Genomic DNA, 26,289 nt, shown 5'->3' with positions numbered 1-26,289 from the left:
TATGCACCACGGTAAAACGACCAGTTAGGAACCAATATACACAGGCAGTTAGGAAAGCAAAGGCTAGCTTTTTCAAACAGAAATGTTCATCATGTAGCACAAACTCAAAAATGTTCTGGGACACTGTAAAGTCCATGGAGAATAAGGGCATGTCCTCCCAGCTACCCACTGCGCTGAGGCTAGGAAACACTGTCACCACCGATAAATATACGATAATTGAGAATTTCAATAAGCATTTTTCTAACCCTACCCTGGTCTATAGCCCTGCACCCCCAACAGCAACTTGCCCAAGCCTCCCCATTTCTCCTTCATCCAAATCCAGATTTCTGATGTTCTGAAAGAGCTGCAAAATCTGGACCCCTACATATCAGCCGGGCTAGACAATCTGGACCCTCTCTTTCTAAATTATATGCCACAATTGTTGCAACCCCTATTACTGGCCTGTTCAACCTCTCTTTTGTATCGTCTGAGATCCCTAAAGATTGGAAAGCTGCCGCGGTCATCCCCCTCTTCAAAGGGGGAGACACTCTAGACCCAAACTGCTACAGACCTATATCTATTATACCCTGCCTTTCTAAGGACTTCGAAAGCCAAGTTAACAAACAGTTCACCGACCATTTCGAATCCCACAGCACCTTCTCCGCTATACAATCTGGTTTCCGAGCTTGCCATGGGTGCACCTCAGCCACGCTCAAGGTCCTAAACGATATCATAACCGCCATCGATAAGAGACAACACTGTGCAGCCGTATTCATCGACCTGGCCAAGGCTTTCGACTCTGTCAATCACCACATTCTTATCGGCAGACTCAACAGCCTTGGTTTCTCAAATGACTGCCTCGCCTGGGTCACCGACTACTTCTCAGATAGAGTTCAGTGTGTCAAATCGGAGGGCCTGTTCTCCGGACCTCTGGCAGTCTCTATGGGGGTGCCACAATTCTCAGGCCGACTCTTTTCTCTGTATACATCAATGATGTCGCTCTTTCTGCTGGTGAGTCTCTGATCCACCTCTACGCAGACAACACCATTCTGTATACTTCTGGCCCTTCTTTGGACACTGTGTTAACAAACCTCCAGACGAGCTTCAATGCCATACAACTCTCCTTCCATGGCCTCCAACTGCTCTTAAATGCAAGTAAAACTAAATGCATGCTCTTCAACCGATCACTGCCCGCACCCACCCGTTTAGCATCACTACTCTGGATGGTTCTGACTTAGAATATGTGGACAACTACAAATACCTAGGTGTCTGGTTAGACTGTAAACTCTCCTTCCAGACTCACATTAAGCATCTCCAAACCCAAATTAAATCAAGAATCGGCTTTCTATTTCGCAACAAAGCATCCTTCACTCATGCTGCCAAACATATCCTCGTAAAACTGATTATCCTACTGAACCTTGTCTTCGGCGATGTCATTTACAAAATAGCCTCCAACCCTCTACTCAGCAAATTGGATGTAGTCTATCACAGTGCAATCCGATATGTCACCAAAGCCCCATATACTACCCACCACTGCGACCTGTATGCTCTTGTTTGCTGGCCTCGCTTCATATTTGTCACCAAACCCACTGGCTCCAGGTCATCTATAAGTCTTTGCTAAGTAAAGCCCCGCCTTAACTCAGCTCATTGGTTACCATTGCAGCACCCACCCGTAGCACACGCTCCAGCAGGTATGGTCACTCTCCAGAAGGGTTATTTCACCGGTCATCCCCAAAGCCAACTCCTCCTTTGGCCGCCTTTCCTTCCAGTTCTCTGCTGCCAATGACTGGAACGAATTGTAAAAAATCACTGAAGCTGGAGTCTTATATCTCCCTCACTAACTTTAAGCATCAGCTGTCATAGCAGCTTACCAAACATTGCACCTGTACACAGCCCATCTATAAATAGCCCACCCAACTACCTCATTCCCATATTCTTATTTATTTTTTACTCCTTTGCACCCCAGTATCTCGACTTGCATATTCATCTTCTGAACATCTTTCACTCCAGTGTTTAATTGCTAAATTGTAAATATTTTGCCACTATGGCCGATTTATTGCCTTACCTTCCTAATCTTACTACATTTACACACACAGTATATAGACTTTTCTATTGTGTTATTGACTGTACGATTGTTTTACCCATGTGTAACTCTGTGTTGTTGGTGTCGCACTGTTTTGCTTTATCTTGGCCAGGTCGCAGTTGTAAATGAGAACTTGTAAATGAGAACTCTCAACTCGCCTACCTGGTTCAATAAATGTGAAATAAAAAATACTTTTCCAGGCGGCCATGATGGCCGAGGAGCTGAAGAAGGAGCAGGACACCAGTTCTCACCTGGAGAGGATGAAGAAGAACCTGGAGGTCACAGTCAAGGACCTGCAGCACCGCCTGGATGAGGCTGAGAATCTGGCCATGAAGGGAGGCAAGAAGCAGCTCCAGAAACTGGAGTCCAGGGTGAGTTACCAGCAGGGTGGATTAGGGTGGATTGAAAGACTGATTGCTGGAAATGTATTTGATCATGTTAAAATACACAGGAGCATTTTGTAATTACTTTCTCTCTCATTAACCCACCTAGATCAGGGGTCCCAAATGTCTTTGCATCAGGGAAACTTCATAATATCAGAACCCAACTCTTATTTTAGAGTGAGATATAAACATTATCCACACAGTTTTACTATGACTTCAGCAGTACATGGTCGGACTAATCAAGTCTTGGCCCCTGGGAAAGAACATTTGACAGTCCCCTCTTGGCATCAGAGGGAATATTTATCTAGTTGTTTCATTTAGGATTGGCGAACTTCGCAAGCCCCAATAACAAAGGCAAACTCATAACATTAAAACAGACGAGTGGTGGCCTCTATTGGCCATACTGGTACTGCAATGTACACCGCTAAATCGATCAAATTTAAAAAAAGAGTCCTATATATTATAACTACAAGAATATATATATATTTTTTTATATATATTTTTTTACAATTGTTGGAATAATGTGCCTACCAGTATCCCTGTGAGCCTCCCAGGCCCATGTTGTACACCTAAGGGTTAAGAACATAAATAGTGGATTCATAATATTACATTGTATTGTATTGTACCTTCTAATCTTGTTCCACAGATCCTTGGTAGTTTCATCTGTTGTTGCTCGCAATATTCATGAACAAATTTAAATGTAAATTCCACTTTGGGAACCACTTGGAAAAGTGCATAATGAAAGACAACAATTGTGCCTCCTTGACTGGGAAGAAGACTCTACCTCTGTTTTACAAAGATTTGTTTCACCACCTCAAATGCCTAAAAGTGTTTGTTCCACAAAGGTGCGTGAGCTCGAGACTGAGGTGGAGGCCGAGCAGAGAAGAGGTGTAGACGCAGTCAAGGGAGTCCGCAAGTATGAGCGCAGAGTCAAGGAGCTCACTTACCAGGTAAGAGAAAGTGTATTCTTCACACACTTCACACTAACACAGAGAGGTTTGTGTATGAAACTATACTGACATTGATTATTTGCTCTTCTCCCACAGACTGAGGAGGATAAGAAGAACGTTAACAGACTTCAGGACCTGGTAGATAAGCTGCAGATGAAAGTGAAGGCCTACAAGAGGCATTCTGAGGAGGCGGTGAGTCACTAGCAAAACTTCATGTCCATACAACTTAGTTTGACGTGTTGCTACAGCAACAACACATCAGTCAACAATGGCAATTGACAGTGCAAGTAAATGCTGATGAAATGATGCACATTTCTAAATGCCTCCTATTCGTTACAAACTTACAGGAGAGGGGTTGAATATGAATTAGCTGCACCAGGGGCTGGTCTAGTGATCGTGCTGGAGGCAGTGGTTTGATCCCCTGTTCTGCCATTCACTTCCTCTGCTGTATCATCCAGCTCCCTGTATACATTGTTATACCTAAATCTGTCTTTTTTTGTATTTGTTTTTTTAAATACCTTTAAAAACAGAATATTAATTTCCTACCGGAAGCATCAAACTTTAAATGCTGATGTTCTGCTCTCCCTCTCTTTTCCTCACCCAGGAGGAAGCAGCAAACCAGCACATGTCTAAGTTCAGGAAGGTTCAGCATGAGCTGGAGGAGGCTGAGGAGCGTGCTGACATCGCTGAGACTCAGGTCAACAAGCTCAGAGCCAAGACCCGTGACTCTGGAAAGGTACAGAACTGCTTCTAAACCTGTACCTGACTCATGTTCAGATATGACCACATCATCACCACCTATGATTCAGTCTCCTCAGAGGTCAATACAGACCTTTTACATGCAATGTATTTAAGATCTCTAAGAAGAACATTCCAGGTAAGGCTAAAAAAGGAAGGTTAGATCTTTCCATATATTTATCATGTTCATTATTATTACTGATCCATTATATTCTATCCATATATTTATCATTTTAATTATTATTTCTGATCCATTATATTCTATCCATATATTTATCATGTTCATTATTATTACTGATCCATTATATTCTATCCATATATTTATCATATTTATTATTATTACTGATCCATTATATTATTTATTTCTTCTTACAGGGAAAAGAAGTTGCTGAATAAACAAGACCAAACAATTGAAGATCAAAGTCTTACCATTTTCCTGTGTTTCATAAAATATGATTTTCATGGTGATATGTTGAGCATTGATTAAAAAACATGTGGATCTACATACACTTCCTTTGTGACTGTGGACTTATTACTCAGCAAACAGCTTTTTCATACCATAAAATATATATATATATATATATATTGCACTTTAATTAAAGGAGCAATCTGGGATTCCAACAACAGCAAAGCCTTCACATCAGCTGAGGGATTAGAATGGAGAAATGTAACCACTCAAATTCATTGACTGAGCTTTGGATGTAAGGACTGACCAGCTAAACATCAAAATTATAGTTTTAACCATTTACACTGAGGGGAATTGACCTATATGGACAGGCCCAAATGTAAATGCTTCTAAAAGAAAAATATATGAGAAGAATATGCATAACCATGGTAGCAATTGAAAGGGATCACTTTGAAGATGGCATTTTTTCTTTCTTAAGTGAATTTTTGTATTAGAATTTTGTAACAGATTATGCACACATTAATTTGTTGTGGAAACACTATGTAAACATAAATTGAGATTTTAATTCTGGGTTAACCAGTATTATGTCAACCAGAGGAGAGGAGGCTAGTGGGAGGAGCTATAGGGCAACGGGCTCAATGTAATGGCTGGAATGGAATAAATGGAACAGAGTCAAACATGTTGTTTCCATAGGTTTGATACCGTTCCATTCATTCCATTCTAGCCATTACGATGAGCCTGTCCTCCTATAGCTCCTCATTCCTGGAAGATGTCACTTTCATAGGGTATAGAATAGTCTGATTATGCTGCATTCAAGACAACTGGGAACTCTGAGAAAAAAATAGCTCAGACTGGGAAAAATCGGTTTGAACATCCAACTCAGAATTCCAAGTCGGAAACTCTGGCATCTTTCTAGAGCTCCGACTTTCCGACCTGAAGATGTATTGATCACATCTTTACGAAAAAATTGTATATTTGAGAGAGATGTGGCAAAAGGAATGGCAAATAAGTCTGGCTGCACAACCGATTGAAAAAATACTGCAAATTGAGAAATCTTAACTAAACTGAATTAAATGAAGAAACTACACTATGAAACAAAGATAAATGACAAAGAATGATAGTAAAAAGTTTGGGAGCACCTTCAATTACATTTTGGAAAAAAAAGGCAAACTCAGTTGTATTATTCAATGAATCAGATGGCTCATTCATCACAAAACCGACTGATATTGCCAACTACTTTAAAAAAAATAATAATTGGCAAGATTACCAAATGGAGGCATAACATGACAACAACAAACGCTGACACTACACATACAAGTATATCTGACCAAATTTATGAAAGACAAGAACTGTAATTCCGTAAAACTGAGTGTGAAGAGGTGAAAAAAATATTGTTGTCTATCAACAATGATAAGCCACCAGGGTCTGACAACTTGGATGGAAAATGACTGAGGATAATAGCGGATGATATTTCCACAACTATTTGCCATATCTTCAATCTAAGCCTACTAGAAAGTGTGTTCCCTCAGGCCTGGAGGGAAGCCAAAGTCAATCCGCCACCTACACATTTACTTTTCTTATTTACAATAAGTGACTCCAAAATAACAAAATACATTATTCACCATTCAGTTTCTTTTGGGAAAAACACAACCAAAACAAACTGCAAATGTATTCAACAAGTTCGTAGTCACAGGATAGATGTAGTCTTCATTGCATGCTAGAATCATGGGGCCAACGACTCAACTTTTGACCACTTTAATAAACTATAAGTGAATTTGGCAAAAATATTTATGACTTCTTCAAATGGGCGGATTAGATACATAAACTGCTTTCATTTCTAAAACGGTGTAACAGATATGTGTATCCCCCCCCCCATGGGTGGCACTGTGTGCTCTTTTCAAAGGATGGGTCCCGGTCTCTCAGGGGCTATGGGATCCGGGGGGTCGGGGTGGCCTGCCGGACATTGGGATCACAACCCGACTCGGGATGAGAAGGGCTTTTAGCGGGTGGAATAGTGGGGACCAATTGGAGGTTTGCTTAGTAGCGATGCAAATATCATGGTACAGCTATATAGACACTAAATCATCATGTTACTTTTTAATGGTATGTTTAAAAACACCTATTTTGATAAATATAATTGAAACTTGTGTCTCATTATGGGAAGTGGTGAAATAAGTATAGCCAGTTATAATTGTAATGGCTTAGCAGATAGTAATAAAAGACTATCAGTATTGTTATGGGTGTAAGATGGCACAGTGATGCCATCTCTTGGTAAATGTTCATTACTGCAACTCATGTGTTTTACCGGTGTGCTTGAGATACCCGGATGTAATTGTGATGTACTTAACAAGACTGGTTACTCGCGTCAATGCCTCTGTCTCGTCATTTAACATTCAAACAAGTATTTACCTGGCTAAAAGAGAAGAAATATAATATCTATTGTTTACAGGAAACTCATTCATCAATTTTAAATGAAGTTTTGTAGAAAAGGTACTGGGGGAATGAAATATATTTCTCCCAGGGGGCAAAGAACTTCAAAAGGGGTGATTACATTAATTAACAGTAATTTTGATCCAAATGTGCAAATTGTCCAAACAGATCATCAAGGTAGATGGATTATTTTAAATATGTTATTAGAAAATAAACAGATATGGCTTATTAACTGATATGGTCCAAATAATGATGATCCAAGCTTATATATTTAAGCATTTATCAACTTTACAAGCAACAGTAGACTCTATTATTATGGTGGGGGATTTTACTATGGTTTTAAATAGCTCTATGGACTGTAAAGGAAATCACACTACAAACTATCTCCCTCAGGCACTTAAGGACATCATGATGTCATGAATATATTGTAATTAGTGGATATATGGAGGCTTAAATACCCTGACCTAGTGAGAGATACATGGCAGAGGCTTAATCAAGCTTGTCATCTTGATTACTTTCTTAGGTCATTCTCTCTGGCACGGTCGGATCATCACATAATTGGCATATATATATATTGCTCTTGCAGAATTTCCACGTGGGTGAGGATATAGGAAATGTAATCAAAGCCTACTGGATGATAACTTGTTTATAACTAGGACAGAAGAATTTATAACTGACTTTTTACAACATAAGATAAGTACAGCAGACCCCCTTATTGTATGGGACACTTTTAAATGTGCCTTTAGAAGCCATGCAATTCAGTACTCATCTATAAAACTAAAACAATTTAGATCAAAAGAGTCCATATTAACAAAGGAAATATAAGGACTAACAGTACAGTTAGATAGCAATAAAAACGGTACAATAGAGGCACAGAATAAGTTAGAGGAAAACTAAAAGAAATGGAGGAACTTATTCAAGAAAGATCCAGAGTAATGTATTATAAAAATAAAGCGAACTGGATGAAATATGGTGAAAAATGCACCAAATTCTTTTTCAATCTTGAAACTTGTTACAAATGATGGAGTCACACATGTTTCACCGAATTATTATATTTTGAAAGAGGAAGTAAAGTACTTGAAGAATATGTTTTCGTTTCAGTCTCCTCCATCTCCACTAACCGAAGCTAATTGTATGGATTTTCCCCCTATAAATAACGTAAAATTAACATCTGTACAGAAAGACTCATGTGAAGGCCAAATTACAGACGAGGAACTTCTTCATGCAATTAAAGCCTTTAAGGCTGGGACAACTCCAGGCTGGATGGCATACCAGTGGAAGTATATCTTTTTTTTTTTTTAGATATACTCAGAGAACCATTATTAGCATGTTTTAACCACTCCTATATAAATGGTAGATTATCAGACACAAGAAGGGTTTAATTTCATTATTACTGAAACAAGACCCAGTCCCTTTAAAAAAGTGGAGGCTTCTTACACTTCAGTGTTGTGATGCAGAAATTCTTGCTACAGTTGAAGTTGAAGTTTACATGCACCTTAGCCAAATACATTTAAACTCAAGTTTTTCCCAATTCCTGACATTTAATCCTGGTAAAAATGCCCTGTTTTAGGTCAGGTAGGATCACCACTTTATTTTAATAATGTGAAATGTCAGAATAATAGTAGAGAATAATTTATCACATTCCCAGTGGGTCAGAAGTTTATATACACTCAATTAGTATTTGGTAGCATTGCCTTTAAATTGTTTAACTTGGGTCAAACGATTCAGGTAGCCTTCCACAAGCTTCCCACAATACGTTGGGTGAATTTTGGCCCATTCCTCCTGACAGAGCTGGTGTAACTGAGTCAGGTTTGTAGATCTCCTTGCTCGCACACGCTTTTTCAGTTCTGCCTACAAAAAAATGACATGGTTCAACTGTCTGGTTACTGACCCAATCTGCTGTTGAATGCTCATTACATATTTAAGCAATTTGGCATGAGGGGGTGTGGTATATGGTATACCACAGCCAAGGGCTGTATCCAGGCACTCCATGTTGTGCCATGTTTAAGAACAGCCCTTGGCCGTGGTATATTGGCCATTTACCACACCCCTCATGCCTTACAGCTTAAATATATCATGAGCATTCAACAGCAGATTGGGTCAGGAACCAGACAGTTGAACCACGTCATTTATATGTAGGAACATATGGAACCAGACAGTTGAACCACGTCATTTATATGTAGGAACATATGGAACCAGACAGTTGAACCACGTCATTTATATGTAGGTACATATGGAACCAGACAGTTGAACCACGTCATTTGGATGTAGGTACATATGGAAAGTGATTCAGAAAGTCATTTATATGTAGGTACATACCACAGACAGTTGAACCACATTTATATGTAGGAACATATGGAACCAGACAAAGCAAGATTATATGTGGAACATTGGAACCAGACAGTTGAAACATTTGCCTAAATATTCAGAAATAACTTGTTTTATAGAAATATATTAAGTGCATGGCATAATAAAACAACCAAAAACACACATCTAAGTTTAGCTTTCTTAATGAACCAGAAAATCAATAGTTATTTCTGGTTGCTTATCAAAGTTAGAGCGCTAACTCATTGTTCCTGCTATGTAGCAGACCCTTCTGGGCTGCATTCAGCAGGACAACCTTCAGATAGAAATGTGTTTGGTAGAACAAACATTTTTTTTTTATATATTTTTTTTTACCTTTATTTAACCAGGCAAGTCAGTTAAGAACACATTCTTATTTTCAATGACGGTCTGGGAACAGTGGGTTAACTGCCTGTTCAGGGGCAGAACGACAGATTTGTACCTTGTCAGCTCGGGGGTTTGAACTCGCAACCTTCTGGTTACTAGTCCAACGCTCTAACCACTAGGCTACCCTGCCAGCCCTCTGGCCTGTATAACAGTAGTTCAGAGTGGTCTATAGTGGATAAGTTGTGGTTCAGAGGAGTCTACAGTGGTCTGTAGTAGTTCAGAATGGTCTATAGAGGTCTATAGTGGTCTGTAGTAGTTCAGAGTGGTCTATGGAAGTTCAGAATGGTCTATAGAGGTCTATAGTAGTTCAGAGTGGTCTGTAGTGGTTCAGAGTGGTCTGTAGTGGTTCAGAGTGGTCTGTAGTTGTTCAGAGTGGTCTATAGTGGTCTCTAGTTGTTCAGAGTCGTCTAAAGTGGTCTGTAGTTGTTCAGAGTGGTCTATAGTAGTTCAGAGTGGTCTATAGTGGTCTGTAGTGGTTCAGAGTGGTCTGTAGTTGTTCAGAGTGGTCTGTAGTTGTTCAGAGTTATCTAAAGTGGTCTGTAGTTGTTCAGAGTGGTCTATACTAGTTCAGAGTGGTCTATAGTGGTCTGTAGTTGTTCAGAGTGGTCTGTAGTTGTTCAGAGTGGTCTATAGTGGTCTCTAGTTGTTCAGAGTCATCTAAAGTGGTCTGTAGTTGTTCAGAGTGGTCTATAGTAGTTCAGAGAGGTCTATAGTGGTCTGTAGTGGTTCAGAGTGGTCTGTAGTTGTTCAGAGTGGTCTGTAGCGGTGTAAGCAGACGTCTCCATTGAGGTGTGCCGTCAGGACAGTTCCCTGCGCCCCCCAACGGGCGACCTGACACCCCAGCTCTGGGAACCAGACCCCCTGCTGGCCCTGACGCCCCCCAAGCTGCCACACACACACGGAGCCGGACCGGAAAACCCCAATCACACTGGATCCATGGACATCAACCTCCACCAGCCTAGGGAGAGAACACACACACAGAATAAACACACACCCACAAATGAGAGAGAGGTTAACACACAATTCCCTCTTCCTGCCAACTCTCCCTTTCCTCCTCCCCCTCTCACCTCCCGGTGCAGGCTTTGGGGAGGCCTAGTCTGGTTGCCAGGACGACGGTGCCAGTCAGAGGGTTGGTGGCGACCAGCGAGAACAGAGCCCCTCCCTCTTCCTCCTCCACAGCACACAGGGACGGGTGTTGCAACAGGACAAACAGCACCCCCTGTAGGACGAATGGGGACATGACAAATCAAAATGCATTCAAAGTGTATTTCTCCAGGACTCAACACACTTCACACAAAAAAACAAAAAACAAAAACAAGAAACAACCAATAAAACAGGACAACATCATGACTGTACATACCATCACTATATCTACAAAGGTACCCCAGCACATTGACTCGGTACCGGTTCCCCCTGTATTTAGTCTCGTTATTGTTATGTAAATGTGCTGTTTTACTTTTTGATTGACTGATTTAAAAAAATAATTTTGCTTTAGTTTATTTAGTAAATATTTTTATTAACTATTTCTTGAACAGCATTATTGGTTAAGGGCTTGTAAGTACGCATTTCACGGTAAGATCTACACACCTGTTGTATTCGGCGTATGTCACAAATACAATTTGAGTTACACATTGACTGTCTCAATTCTCTGTACTCTCACAATACACTTGTTCACTTCCCTTCGTGGATTTAGAAGGAAAGTAGTGGACACTCCCTCTAACCCATGGATGGGTTATGGACAGTAATGCTTTAAATGTGTGTGGGAGAGAGTGCACATAGAGAAAGGGCAGAGAATTGGGTGGTTTTGGGACGCAGACACTGGGAGGTTTCGTAGGACGGAGTGGGACATGACAACATCATGACTATTCAGTCAAGGTGGGTGGAGGCTGTTGGTTAGAAATGGGGAATTACATGGTGAGAACACAAACACACAAAGATCAGAAATTCTCCCATGTCCTGTAGGTTCTCTCACACATTATAGTAGGAACGAACACACTCTTTCTGGTACAGATACTACACACACTCACGCAGAGGGAGTATCCTCGGAGACAGGTCGTATCCGTGAAACCATCTCCCAGATTGATGCTCCGCAGCAGCTGCCCCGTCGTCACGTTCCTGACACACACACGCACACACACACACACACACACACGCAGTTAACGGAGAAGATTCTCATTCAACTGTAAACAGGTTTGAGAAGGCATTTAGCAGATGCTCTTATCCAGAGAGAGACTTACAGTCAGTGCATTCCACTAAGGTAGGTGAGACAAGCACACATTAGTCATTGGAAGTAAAAGCGTTCCTTGATAAAGCAGCTGTCTACAAAACCAGTGCAACGTGTGTTTGAAAACCTTTCAATTAGAGCATCCTGGTCCCGGGGACCTAAAGGGGGTGGTTTTGCCCTAGAACGACACCACTTATTAAAATTATTATTAAAATAACCACAAGGGTGCCACCATTTAGGTCCCCAGCACCAGGAAGCACTGAATTAGCTACGTTATTTTGCTCACCACAGAACAACATGTCCTCCATGGGTTGAGCCAATCAGAGCGTCAGTCTGTCCCTCCACCGCCGCCACGGTCTGCACGCGCTCAGTAGGACAGACCAAAGACAGGCAGGCCTGCAGCCTGAGAGAGGTCAGAGAGACAGAGATAGAGTACACACACACAGCATTAACCATGCCAGACGAGAGAAGACCCTGGTCACCCATGGTTACCTGCCATCCTGTGTCAGTGTGTAGACCTGCAGCGGGGTTGTGGCTACAGAGTAGGAGGAGCTAACCAGCCTTCGTTTGGACATGCCCACCACCATGTGGATCTCCCCCTCACACAGCACCTCCTGGGACAGACTGGAGCAGCACAGTACCCTACACACAGACACACACAGACACACACACATATTAATAGAAACATTTACAGACGCATGAACACAGAGACTGACAAGCAAAGAAGAGGGAGAGAGAGGAGAAAGAAGAACAGGGAAGAAAAAGATGGATGGGGGAGTGGTAGCAGGATGTGTGTGGGGTGGGGGAGTGGTAGCAGTATGTGTGTGGGGGGGAGTGGTAGCAGTATGTGTGTGGGGTGGGGGAGTGGTAGCAGGATGTGTGTGGGGTGGGAGAGTGGTAGCAGTATGTGTGTGGGGTGTGGGGGGTGTGGGGGAGTGGTAGCAGTATGTGTGTGTGTGGGGTGGGGGGTGGTAGCAGTATGTGTGTGGGGTGGGGGGGTGGTAGCAGTATGTGTGTGGGGTGGGGGGGTGGTAGCAGTATGTGTGTGGGGTGGGGGAGTGGTAGCAGTATGTGTGGGGTGGGGGGGTGGTAGCAGTATGTGTGTGGGGTGGGGGGGTGGTAGCAGTATGTGTGTGGGGTGGGGGAGTGGTAGCAGTATGTGTGTGGGGTGGGGGGTGGTAGCAGTATGTGTGTGGGATGGGGGAGTGGTAGCAGTATGTGTGTGGGGTGGTAGCAGTATGTGTGTGGGGTGGGAGAGTGGTAGCAGTATGTGTGTGGGATCAGGGGTGGTAGCAGTATGTGTGTGGGATGGGGGAGTGGTAGCAGTATGTGTGTGGGATCAGGGGTGGTAGCAGTGTGGGATGTGGTGTATGGGTGGGGGGGTGGTAGCAGTATGTGTGTGGGGTGGGAGAGTGGTAGCAGTATGTGTGGGGGGTGGGGGAGTGGTAGCAGTATGTGTGTGGGGTGGGGGGTGGTAGCAGTATGTGTGTGGGGTGGGGGAGTGGTAGCAGTATGTGTGTGGGGTGGGGGGGTGGTAGCAGTATGTGTGTGGGGTGGGGGGGTGGTAGCAGTATGTGTGTGGGGGGGTGGGGGTGTGGTAGCAGTATGTGTGTGGGGTGGGGGGTGGCTAGTACCTGGCCTCTCTGATTTCCAGCTGGCCCAGAGTCACACACAGAAGCCCAGGAGCGTCCAACACAGGAAACACTGACATCACTGACTTAAACACACACACACACACACATTAAATACACACACACATACAATGTACACTCACTGGACAGTTTATTAGGTACACCTATCTAGTATCGGTCAGACCCCCCCCCCCCATTGCCTCCAGAACAGCCTGAATTTTGGGGGGTATTCAACAAGGTGTGGGAAACGTTCCACAGGGATGTTGGTCCATGCTGATGTGATGTCATCACGCAGTTGCTGCTGATTGGACGGCGGTACACTCATGCTACCAACATCTCATCCCACAGATGCTCTACGGGGTTGAGGTCTGGGGACTGACCAGGCCACTCAAGTAAACTGAACTCGCTGTTCCAGGTGATGCCAAGAGTGTGCAAAGCTGTCATCATGCCAAGAGTGTGCAAAGCTGTCATCATGCCAAGAGTGTGCAAAGCTGTCATCATGCCAAGAGTGTGCAAAGCTGTCATCATGCCAAGAGTGTGCAAAGCTATCATCATGCCAAGAGTGTGCAAAGTTGTCATCATGCCAAGAGTGTGCAAAGCTGTCATCATGCCAAGAGTGTGCAAAGCTGTCATCATGCCAAGAGTGTGCAAAGCAGTCATCATGCCAAGAGTGTGCAAAGCTGTCATCAAGGCAAAGGGTTGATACTTTGAAGAATCTCAAAAATAAAATATTTTTGTTTATATAGATCTGTTTAACACTTTTTTGGTTACTAGATGATTCCATATTTGTTATGTCGTAGTTTTGATGTCTTCACTAAAGAAAGGAAAACTCTTGAATGAGTCCAAACCTTTGACTAATACACAGTTGTTACACACACACACACTCATTAAACACATAAACACCCATAAACAATATAAACTCACAGTTGTTACACACACACACACATTAAGACACACAACACAAAGTTACTTCTATGAAGGTCCAGGTGTGGAGTCGTCTCCAGTGTGGGGGGTTGTTCTGACCCCAAACACACACCTCCCACTCTCCTGCCACCGCTACACATGCACCTACTGACAGCCACGACACACAGCACACATCCACCAGGCTGCCTCCTGCAGGGGCCTACACACACACACACACACACACACACACACACACACACACAATTATTATTACACACACACACAGACATTCTCTGAAGTGAGTGGTGACATTGATGTTGAAATACACAACAATGGCTTGTCATCACAGTATTGACCTTCAGTGTGTGAGAGAGCTTTAAGACACCATCCTCTGTCATCCCATCCCTCCTCTTCTCCTCTTTCTTCCTCCACGCTCTCTCCTCCTCTCCCTCTCCTCTCTCCTCAGTGGCCTGTCTGGTTGAGTGGAGAGAGGGACCTGGCTGGCTAAGAAGCTGGATAGGGGGCGATGGAGGGGGTGTATTTGGAGTTGGAGGGAGAGATTGAGGCAGTAGTAGAGGAGTGGGAGGGAGCAAAAGTTGGGGCAGGGAATCAACAAGGCTGGGGTGGCAGAGAGCGAGGGAGGGAGGGGAGGAGGAGAGAGGGATGATTGGAGAGGGGCAGGGAGAGAGGGAGGGAGGAGAGAGGGCTTGGGTGGAGGGACTAGAGGGGAAGGGGAGGGTCAGAGTAGGGGGACAGGGAGAGCAGGAGAGGGGGAGGGTCAGAGAGGGGGGCAGGGAGGGCAGGAGAGGGGGAGAGTCAGAGTGGGGGGCAGGAGAGGGGGAGGGTCAGAGCAGGGGGCAGGGAGGGCAGGAGAGGGGGAGAGGAGTGGGGGGCAGGAGAGGGGGAGAGTCAGAGTGGGGGGGCAGGAGAGGGGGAGGGTCAGAGCGGGGGGGCAGGGAAGGATGTGAGTCACCGCCTCTAAAGAAGGTAATGGGGGGCTGTCAGGGAGGGAGAGGGGTGTGTTGGGGTTAGGGGTCAAGGGGCAAGGGGTCATCCCTAAGGAAGGTAAGGGGGGAATGGAGGAGAGGGAAAGGGAGAGGGTGTGTCCGTGAGGGGTGTGGCTGGTTGGGGAGGGGCTAAGGAGGAGCAGGGAAGGGCTGGGGGGGACAGCACACTCTGCATATGTCTCCGTCCGGAGGGAAGGGCACTCAGTAGTGCACACGGAAGGACATTTTGTAAGGCACTCGACAGAGAACTCCGTAGGGCACGGAGAAATGCACTTAGTCTTTATGTGGAAGGATGGACACTCGGGAGGGCACTCGGTCTCGGTTTCAGTTTGAAGGGAAGGGCACTCAGTAGTGAGTAGGCCTGTCTGCTGGTCTACTGAAGGAAAGTCTATAGACTGGCCTACTAAAACGGTAAGCTGATGGCCAATAAGCAGGTCTACGGGTTGGTCTGTAGAGTGATGGCCAGTAGGCTGGTCTACGGGTTGGTCTGTAGACTGATGGCCAGTAGGCTGGTCTACGGGTTGGTCTGTAGACTGATGGCCAGTAGGCTGGTCTACGGGTTGGTCTGTAGACTGATGGCCAGTAGGCTGGTCTACAAGGTGTTCTGTAGACTGATGGCCAGTAGGCTGGTCTACGGGTTGGTCTGTAGACTGATGGCCAGTAGGCTGGTCTACGGGTTGGTCTGTAGACTGATGGCCAGTAGGCTGGTCTACAAAGTGGTCTGTAAACTGGCAAACTGAATGGTACTCCGAATGGTACTCCGAATGGAGGTCTGTAGAATGGTCTAGTGCGTCTGTAGACTGCTGGCCTATAGGGTGGTCTATAAGATGCTGGCCTATAGATCTGTCTATAGACTGTTCTACTGAAGTGACGCAGTCTGTGACAGGAGGGGTGAGGCTGAGAGGGAGGGGCTCAGGCGCTTTAGACGTCTGACCGCCTGTGTAGCCGTGGAGACCGTGGACCGAGCCTCTGTTGCGGCGACGACGCATGTTGTAAGGGTAGAAGGGTTCTGGGACGGCAACGGCAGACGAGGCGCGAAGCTTCTGGAGCTTTAGTTGTCCGAACTGGTCGTCGGGGAGATGGAAATCCTGGAGGTCAAAGGTTGAGATGACGCGGCCCAGACTCCCAGGGTGCACTGCTGGTCCTCCAGGGGAGAGGGAGGAGGGCAGGAGGAGAGACCACACACTCTCTACACACACACACACACACACACAGAACAAGAGTGAAAGGATGAAAATGTTAGCTGATAATTGAAGTCACAGTGAAACATAACAGCCTTCAGATACACCACACTGCTCAGTCCCACCTTTGCTCTGCTTTGCTGTGTGAATGAGGGGAGAGACACAGCTCCTTCTGAAGATGGGATAAAGCTGTTCCTCCACACCTCCAGAGAGAGGCCAGCGCTCCGGACATCCACCCCCAGGGAGAGGCTGTGAGGCTGGGCGAATAGCGGCCGGGGTCTGGGTGTTGTCTGGGACTGGTGCTGGGGGATCCGAGTCCAAACTTAGAGAGTGGCCCAGTCTCGGCCTCCTTCCTCTCCTCCTCCGGCCTCTGATAGGCCGAACACTGCAGGCTCTGGAAGGTAAACGCTCACTCTGATTGGTCCCTGACTCAGCGGTAAGCACCTGATTGGCTGATGGCTCCTCGACCGGTGTGGGATTGTTCGGTGAGTTTGAGGTCAGTTGACTTGAGCACGGGCGGTGATTGGAGGGTTGTGCTAGTGAGTCGGAGTGTGAAGTTGAGAGTGTGTGTGTGTTAGACATCCGGCCCCTGCTCCTTCTGTGGCGCCCCCTGTTGAGTTGGTTCAGAATGACAGCCTGCAGGTCTCTGAAAATAGCATTAACAAAACACCTTACATTAGATTTGTGAACCACAGACGAGACGGAGCAGGCTCACACACGGAACACCCTCACATTCAAATTACTGAGACGGCGTTTTGTTGATGGTGGTGGAAAACGCTAAATGATGGAATTTCACGTGGATGAATGGTTATGCATCCCTCCAATAGAGTTCCAGACACTTAAAGAATCTTTACCAAGACGCTATTCTGGTGGCTACAAAGCTTTATATAGGCGTTTCCTTTGTTTTACCTAATATACAGTGCATTCATCAAGTATTCAGTCCCCTTGACTTTTTCTAACACTTTGTGTTACGTTACAGCCAGAGTTGAAACTGTGTGAACATTTCATATCACCATTATAGTGACCAAAAATGGTTATCAGTATTATCAGTGTTATCTGTATTTTGTATTGTCAGTATTATCGCGGTTATCAGTGTTATCTGTATTAGTTGTATTGTCAGTATTATCACGGTTATCAGTGTTATCTGTATTATTTGTGTTGTCAGTATTATCGCGGTTATCAGTGTTATCTGTATTAGTTGTATTGTCAGTATTATCGCGGTTATCAGTGTTATCTGTATTAGTTGTGTTGTCAGTATTATCGCAGTTATCAGTGTTATCTGTATTAGTTGTGTTGTCAGTATTATCGCGGTTATCAGTGTTATCGCGGTACGGTTAAGATGTGCTGGAAATGTTGAAAAAGTACTGATACACTGAAATCATTTCATGAAGTTTTATACTGAAAACCAGTAAACAACAAATACAATTATCAGCACTATGCACTTTTTAAAATAATATCCTTAACATTAAAGATGGCGCCATGTGGCCATGCACTAAGTTTCCTTAGTGCAGGTTTTAATGAACACAACCTTAAGCAACACAAGTAAAGCCATGTGCATGTAAGAACAATACAACCATATGTAAACACATCCAATGTGCAGGTGATGACATTAACATAACATGTAAACACATCAAACGAACAGCACTGATTGTATATCTGTTCTCTCCTTCATATAGAAACAAGGTGCTGCTGGCCTAACATCCTGTCTGTTCTCTCCTTTATATAGAAACAAGATGCTGCTGGCCTAACATACTGTATGTCCGTTCTCTCCTTCATATAGAAACAAGTTGCTGCTGGCCTAACATCCTGTATGTCTGTTCTCTCCTTCATATAGAAACAAGGTGCTGCTGGCCTAACATCCTGTATGTCTGTTCTCTCCTTCATATAGAAACAAGGTGCTGCTGGCCTAACATCCTGTCTGTTCTCTCCTTCATATAGAAACAAGGTGCTGCTGGCCTAACATCCTGTATGTCTGTTCTCTCCTTCATATAGAAACAAGGTGCTGCTGGCCTAACATCCTGTATGTCTGTTCTCTCCTTCATATAGAAACAAGGTGCTGCTGGCCTAACATCATGCATCTTTGTTCACTTGAAACTGAAATGTAAAAAACGTCAACATATTTACTTTGTCCGGTTTAAATAGTGATCTGCAAAGGGAGACAATGTGCTCGCTGGCACTGAACACTGACGGCACGCTGGTTGCTGGGATGAAACAAGGTGCTTCCTGGCAACCCTGGCTGTCTGTTCAGCTCCTGAAACAAGACCCTCCACCACACCAGTGGATCCTCCTTCATATGGAATGGATGCTGCTGAGCCTAGACCTTGATATCTTCTTTCTCTCGGTCTTCAAGGGGCTGGTCTAACATCCTGATCTGTTCCTCCTTCATATAGAAACAAGGTGCTGCTGCCTAACATGAGGTAATTCTCTCCTTCTCAGCAACCCAGCCAGGCCTTTCCCCTCCGATGCCGCTTCATGGTGGAGGTGCTGCTGGTAACTTTGTGGTTCTTCCCTGAAACTTGTGCAGCTGTCATCCTGTCTGTTCTCTCTTCTGGACACAGCTGTCAGTGTCAACGTTTGTCAGCCTCAGGCTCATATAGAAACAAGGTGCTTTGCCTAACAATGCATCTTTGTTCAATGAAACAAATGTGCATGACTTTCTTTGCAGGTTTCTGTGTATCTGCAAAGGGAGACAATGTGTCTTGGCTCTGAACATTACCCTTTTCATCTCCTTAGTCAGGGACGGCCCTCCACCACACCAGTGGAACATCACTGGAATGGATGGGTCCAGGACATATTCTCAAAAAAACTCTGATCTTTGGGAGCTGACCCTCTTGATCTTCTTGGGAAGAACTGTGCAACCCAGGCAGTTTGATTCCTGTTCCAGTCTGTGGTGAGGTAATGGATAGTGAAGAACTTTGTGGTTCTTCCTGAGGCAGCTTGATTCCAGTTGCCAGTCTGGGGTGAGACTCTCTTTGCCTTCTCTGTGTATGTTGTTAAGGTAATAGTCGATAGTGAAGAACATGTGCATGTTTCCAGGCAGTTTGATTCCAGTTGCCAGTCTGGGGTGAGGTAATGGATCTGAAGAACGGGTTTCCAGGCAGTTTGATTCCAGTTGCCTGTCTGGGGTGAGGTAATGGATAGTGAAGAACTGTGTTGCCAGGCAGTTTGATTCCAGTTGCCAGTCTGGGGTGAGGTAATGGATAGTGAAGAACTGTGTTTCCAGGCAGTTTGATTCCAGTTGCCAGTCTGGGGTGAGGTAATGGATAGTGAAGAACTGTGTTGCCAGGCAGTTTGATTCCAGTTGCCAGTCTGGGGTGAGGTAATGGATAGTGAAGAACTGTGTTTCCAGGCAGTTTGATTCCAGTTGCCAGTCTGGGGTGAGGTAATGGATAGTGAAGAACTGTGTTTCCAGGCAGTTTGATTCCAGTTGCCAGTCTGGGGTGAGGTAATGGATAGTGAAGAACTGTGTTTCCAGGCAGTTTGATTCCAGTTGCCAGTCTGGGGTGAGGTAATGGATAGTGAAGAACTGTGTTGCCAGGCAGTTTGATTCCAGTTGCCAGTCTGGGGTGAGGTAATGGATAGTGAAGAACTGTGTTGCCAGGCAGTTTGATTCCAGTTGCCAGTCTGGGGTGAGGTAATGGATAGTGAAGAACTGTGTTGCCAGGCAGTTTGATTCCAGTTGCATGTCTGGGGTGAGGTAATGGATAGTGAAGCTGATGTAGGGTTAAACCACCCCCAGCTTTCACTGGTCCAGAGGTCAGTAGTTGCAGCAAACCATGTGCCTTGAGCCAAAAATTTTCCAACATCAGCTTTAACCTGGTTGTACAGGTTTGGGATGGCAGTCTTGGAAAATAATGTTGGTGATGGCACTTTGTCGTGGGGCAAAGCAACCTTCACCAGCCACAGAAATCCAGGCCTCTCAACAATATGAAATGGCATCATGTCCTTTGCAATGTAATATGAGAGGGCTGCAGTGAGGTCTTGCGCATGTTTTGATGTGGGTGCATAAGCAGCCTGCCTTTTAAATGCTTGCTGGAGTGTGTCACAACCGTAGATGAGGAGGGACCAGTAGCGTCTCTGGGTTTGCTGCACGACCCTCTGTAACAAGGGAATAGCAAATTTATTATTATTATTAGTGTTGTTAGATTATAATTATAAACTCACACAGTCGATCTTCTGTGTTGCATTTGAGTATATTGAATGACCCCATGCACAAATGACATAAATACAAATGAGTCTTAAGAAGACCGTGATAGTAATTGCAGTGAGCCCAACAATTGACATAAATACAGGAGTTGTATTGGAGTCTATAGTGTTTAACCTGTTATAACACTTTAACAACCAAGTCGTCGACTGACTGATTTTAAATGAACAAAACATGTTGTTTGGGTGACTAAACTACAGAACGTGTTATCGTGTGCAATGGGAGAATAGTCTGCAGACACACGACACATACAGCAGCAGATCAACGCGTAGTGTTTTTACAGGAGTAGGTAACACTGAAAGCTTCAGTTTACATTATTGACAAGCTATTAGCAAGTTAGACAAACCATGACATTTCCCCCAATCCCAAAGTCCCCACAACATGCATTGAGCTAAAAGTTAACTTACCTTGCATTCGCTATAAAGTAGTGGGTGATGGTCACGAAGATGACTCGAGAGATTTGAAGTGGAGCCCCCCTTTCGCAGCAATTATTTTGTTGCATGTTCTGCAGACAGGGTGACCATCTTCGATTAAGTTTCCCTCCGCACTCAGGGGGAAAACCCAAAATACAACCACAGTTCAGATTTGGTCCTCTTAGAAGGCTGAAAAATCTACAGAGCGCCGTCACAGCCTTCCGCCATGTTTTCACACAAAACCAAACCCACGTTGCATGCTGCATCAGACTACTGCAAGCCGCGGTAATCAAACACGGTTTTAATGAGATTATACATTTGAAACGATAATACTAATCATCGGGAATTTTACCGTGGTTAAATCATGAAACCGGTAACCATTTCATCCCTAGTTACAGCCTTATTTTAAAATTGATTAAATAGTTTCCCCCCCCCACCCTCAATCTACACACAATATCCCATAAAGACAAAAGCAAAAACTGGGTTAGACATTTTTCTACATTTCTATTAAAAAATTACAAAAAAAAAAGTGTTATATCACTTTTATATAAGTATTCAGACCCTTTACTCATTACTTTGTTGAAGCTTCTGTGGCAGCGATTACAGCCTCGAGTCTTCATGGCACATCTGTATTGGGGAGTTTCTGCCGTTCTTCTCTGCAGACCCTCTCAAGCTCTGTCAGGTTGGATGGGGAGCATTGCTGCACAGCTATCTTCAGGTCACTCCAGGGATGTTCGATCGGATTCAAGTCCAGGCTCTGGCTGGGCCACTCCAAGGACATTCAGAGACTTTTCCCAAAGCCACTCCTGTGTTGTCTGGGCTGTGTACTTTGTCCTGTTGGAAGGTGAAGCTTCACCCCAGGCTGAGGTCCTCAGTGCTCTGGAGCAGGTTTTTAATCAAGAATCTCTGTATGTTGCACCGTTCATCTTTCCCTCCATCCTGACTAGTCTCCCAGTCCCTGCAGATGAAAAACATCCCTTCAACATGATGCTGCCACCACCATGCTTCACCATAGGGATGATGCCAGGTTTCCTCCAGACGTGACGCTTGGCATTCAGGCTAAATAGTTGAATATTGGTTTCATAAGACCAGAAATTCTTGTTTCTCATGGTCTGAGTCCTTTTAGGTGCCTTTCGGAAAACTCCTAGCAGGCTGTCATGTGCCTTTTACTGAGGAGTGGCTTCCGTCTGACACTCTACTATAAAGGCCTGATTGGTGGAGTGCTGCAGAGATGGTTTTCCTTCTGGAAGGTTCTCCCATCTCCACAGAGGAACTCTGGAGCATTGTCAAAGCTTGGTGACCACCCTGACCATGGCCCTTCCACCCGATTGCTCTGATTGGCCGAGCGGCCAGCTATAGAAAGAGCCTTGGTGGTTCCAAACTTCTTCCATTTAAGAATGATGGAGGGCACTGTGATCTTGGGGACCATCAATGCTGCAGAATGTTTTGGTACCCTTCCCCAGATCTGTGCCTCAACACAAATCTGTCACAGAAGCTGCACAGGCAATTAGTTCGACCTCATGGCTTGGTTTTAGCTCTTCTGGACCCCACACGAATAGTTAAACACACACATCATATGCCGCTTCTAGTGTGTTCTTTAATTTAATCTTATTATGATCTATCCTGATGCCTAGTCACTTTACCCTGCCTTCGTGTACATACAGTATCTACCTCGTACCTCTGCACAGTGATCTGGTACTGGTACTCCCTGTATATACCTGCACCGTGATCTGGTACTGGTACTCCCTGTATATAGCTGCACCGTGATCTGGTACTGGTACTCCCTGTATATAGCTGCACCGTGATCTGGTACTGGTACTCCCTGTATATAGCTGCACCGTGATCTGGTACTGGTATCTGGTACTGGTACTCCCTGTATACAGCTGCACCGTGATCTGGTACTGGTACTCCCTGTATATAGCTGCACCGTGATCTGGTACTGGTACTCCCTGTATATACCTGCACCGTGATCTGGTACTGGTACTCCCTGTATATAGCTGCACCGTGATCTGGTACTGGTACTCCCTGTATATAGCTTAATTATTCTGTATTTTATTCTTTGTGTTACTATTTGTATTTTTCTTATCTTATTACTTTTAACTGTGCATCATTGGGAAGGGCTTTCAAACTTTTATTTGATTATTGGTCTAAAAGGAGCTAAAACAGCCAATTTTATCATGAAATGGTTTGTGATACAAATACAAACATTCTTCCTCCCAATTAAATGTATGTGTGAGAATCGCCAGAACAAGCAGAGATACCAAAATGTATATATTCGTCCTACCCTGGCGTGGAATCACCCAGGCAACCTGTGGATCTGAGACGAAGGCATGCGTCGCCGTCTCGTGGTTCTGAATTAGTACTCAACAATAGAGTACAATACAATCAAGTATAAAAACAACCGTTATTAAAGGTGACCACTAACCTGGGGCTCTGTGAAGAGGCCATGCGTCTTGTGGTTCTGAATTAGTACTCAACAATAGAGTACAATACAATCAAGTATAAAAACAACCGTTATTAAAGGTGACCACTAACCTGCGGCTCTGTGAAGAGGCCATGCGTCTTGTGGTTCTGATGTAGTATTCTACAGGGAACGGCAGACCTTCCACCAGAGTGCACGAGTCCAGGACTCCCCCAGTGTTACACAACCCAACAGCCCCTAACATGGCGTCTCCCACAGCTACTGAATCACTTCCCTCTTCTCTCTCATTCTCTCCATCTCTCCTCAGAGAAGGAAGGGGTGAACCTATCTCCTTCTGTCCATATGTCCTCTGTTCTTCTCTCTCCTCTCCATCGCTCTGTTTCATTGCCTCTTTATCTGGAATTTCCCTCTCATTCTCCTCCCTCTCTAGCTCTTTCTTCACACCCTCCTTCTCTTCCTCCATATTTCTCTTCTCTCCGTCCTCTTCTTTCTCTGTTTGTGCTTCCAGCTCCTGCCCATCCTCGCTGGTCTCCGTGTCGTACCTCCCCCCTGCCCCCTCGCCCCTCCGCTCCCAGCGCAGCCGGCTTCTCCGTGACCTCAGCCGGAGGGAGTGGCTTCGTCTGTGAGGGTTAAGGTCAGGTGTCCGAGGGCAAGAGTCATCGACGGGGAGGAGGAAGCGGATGGACGGACTCCTCTGCCTGGGGTTCTCAGATTCCACCGGACACGATGCCGCCACAGTCGAGTCTGCACACACACACAGTACAATGTAATTTCCAACACACACTACAACCTTAATAATATAATAGTGGTAAGCTCAAATATGCTAACGTCACAAAACTTTCTACAGCACTTAAGTTTCTAATACGGGCAGACTGACCTCCAGCGGGGCCTGGTGGTGAGGCCGAACCTGGGGCTGTCCTAGCAGGGCTACCAAGAGAGAGGGGAGGTAGAGCTGGGTTGGGAAAGGTGCTGGCTGGGACTGGGTCTGTCTGGTCCTGGAGGTTCTGCTCAGAGATCCGACTCCTCACATGCTTCCGCACGGCATCTGAACGCTCAGCTCGCTGTGTGTGTATAGGGGGGGGATAATGTACATCAATGTTGTCAAACACGTGCAGTACTACACAACACAGGTATCAGTCATGGTTGTGGTGCTTACTACACACAAGACTAACCCACCAGTGCATACACCCCCCCCCCCCCCACACGCATACCTGCTACCGCCTTTACACACCATATCTCTCACCTGTAATCTCTGAACTGTCCTGGAGTACTCTCTCTGTAGCAGGGCCAGTTTCCGCCTCAACTGGGGAGAGACACACACACACACTTATCATGCTACTTGAGAAGGAAGGTAGGCCTAGCTACATGACATTTTAAGACCGCTTACACAAGGCCCTACTATATGTAAACAATACACCTACCTCCTCCTTGTCATCGCAATGGAGCACGCGCTCCAAATTATCTTCCATTCTCGTCACGCGATCCTAACGGTCACCTTTGACAGTTAGCGAGAGGTTTAAAAAAAAAAACTAGATTTAGCAAGTGAACAAGAATCATAGCTAGCGTTAGCTGACAAACTAGCTAGTTAGCTAACTAGTGTTAGCTGACAAACTACTGCACCGTTAACTAACGTTACCTCACATTTTCCGAATAGTAGCTCGTAGCTAATTATTTGATAAAACGTACCATTCATTTGTTTCTGTATTTATCGGCGTCAATATGCTAGCTAGTCACGTTTTTTTTGAAGGGGGCAGGAAAGGATTCCAATCCAGTCGCAGTTTTTTCTGGTTCAATCAATGAACAAAGCAGACCAGACCCAGCTGCTATCGCATTGGTGTCTATGGGAGCGCCACCCTGTTTAGCAGACCGTAAATTGATACTTTTTTTAAACGGCCTTCGTGAACTCTATTTAGTTATCCACCATTTCTGTCCAAACTCTCCCGCGACTTCACGGTCCAGACAAGACCAATCGATAACCGAAAATGCAACAGCCGGTTGACTGACAGCTTTTCAGAAGGAAGGCTGGCGAGGGTGGGGGTATATCTTCTTCTTTGGTATCATGGCGTTCACACATTTTGTTTGTGGATGCTGCCACCTACTGTGCGATAGTGTGTGTTCAATCACGTTACATTTATGATACAAACAGAGGGAGAAAAAAATTGGCCACCAACCAGCCCGACACCTGTATACCACAGAGGAGGCTGGTTGGAGGAGCTATAGGAGGACGGCTCATTGTAATGGCTGGAATGGAATACATGGGACGTTATCAAACATATAGAAACCATAGCTGTGTTTGAATACTACACAATGAGTACATACTATTAGTTCATTTTAGTATACTGTAAACGAATGGTATCCTTTCAGTTGAGAGTACTAGCGCTTCACCTTTCTACCGGATGTTGATGCTGTTGCTATGCAACTTCTTGCTAGCTTGTTGGCATAACAAATAACTAGCTGAAATTTTAGGATTTTCGGTGTGTTTGTAAATTCAATCTGGAGTGCCAGAGTGAACTCTGGGCCTTTTTGTAAATCAGGAGTACCTCACGAGTTCTGACCTCACAATGGCAGTCAAGCACCCGAGCTAACTGGCTAGCCTGCTAGCTCC

The 26,289-nt window shown here is 44.8% G+C and overlaps 2 protein-coding genes across 2 annotated transcripts in view; one reads left to right on the top strand and one right to left on the bottom strand.

Moving 5' to 3' along the window:
* The window catches only part of LOC135532075 (myosin heavy chain, fast skeletal muscle-like), a 20,820-nt gene extending 16,231 nt beyond the window's left edge, over positions 1-4,589 (top strand). The window contains exons 35-39 of the mRNA XM_064959719.1: positions 2,263-2,433; positions 3,291-3,395; positions 3,492-3,587; positions 4,000-4,131; positions 4,509-4,589. Of these exons, the coding sequence (XP_064815791.1) occupies positions 2,263-2,433; positions 3,291-3,395; positions 3,492-3,587; positions 4,000-4,131; positions 4,509-4,529 (525 nt within the window). The 3' untranslated portion in view covers positions 4,530-4,589. The remainder of the gene's footprint in view (positions 1-2,262; positions 2,434-3,290; positions 3,396-3,491; positions 3,588-3,999; positions 4,132-4,508) is intronic.
* Positions 4,590-9,391: 4,802 nt separating this feature from the next.
* On the bottom strand, positions 9,392-25,723 carry palb2 (partner and localizer of BRCA2). Its single transcript, XM_064959721.1, has 15 exons — positions 25,371-25,723; positions 25,106-25,179; positions 24,928-24,987; positions 24,562-24,745; positions 23,798-24,428; positions 16,771-17,291; positions 15,352-16,653; positions 14,814-15,301; positions 14,525-14,677; positions 13,558-13,640; positions 12,416-12,565; positions 12,210-12,326; positions 11,727-11,814; positions 10,767-10,918; positions 9,392-10,657 (listed from the first exon to the last, which is right to left on the bottom strand). Exons 2-15 carry the CDS (start codon positions 25,151-25,153, stop codon positions 10,447-10,449), a joined length of 4,188 nt encoding a protein of 1,395 aa, XP_064815793.1. The 5' UTR covers positions 25,154-25,179; positions 25,371-25,723; the 3' UTR covers positions 9,392-10,446.
* Between the last annotated feature and the right edge of the window lie 566 nt (positions 25,724-26,289).

The sequence above is a fragment of the Oncorhynchus masou genome, unplaced genomic scaffold, assembly GCF_036934945.1.
Source record: "Oncorhynchus masou masou isolate Uvic2021 unplaced genomic scaffold, UVic_Omas_1.1 unplaced_scaffold_1713, whole genome shotgun sequence".
Lineage (NCBI taxonomy): Eukaryota > Metazoa > Chordata > Actinopteri > Salmoniformes > Salmonidae > Oncorhynchus > Oncorhynchus masou.
The sequence above is the reverse complement of the archived record's forward strand: the minus strand, read 5'-3'. Positions and strand labels throughout refer to the sequence as shown.

What these genes read in the sequence shown, in the direction of transcription:
- palb2 (XM_064959721.1), bottom strand. Translation starts at nt 25,153, where the DNA reads ATGGAAGATAATTTGGAGCGCGTGCTCCATTGCGATGACAAGGAGGAG. An exon ending in GGACAGTTCAGAGATTACAG is followed by an intron (nt 24,746 to 24,927) that starts GTGAGAGATATG and finishes ATACACACACAG; the next exon opens with CGAGCTGAGCGTTCAGATGC. An exon ending in ACACTGACACAGGATGGCAG is followed by an intron (nt 12,327 to 12,415) that starts GTAACCATGGGT and finishes GACCTCTCTCAG; the next exon opens with GCTGCAGGCCTGCCTGTCTT.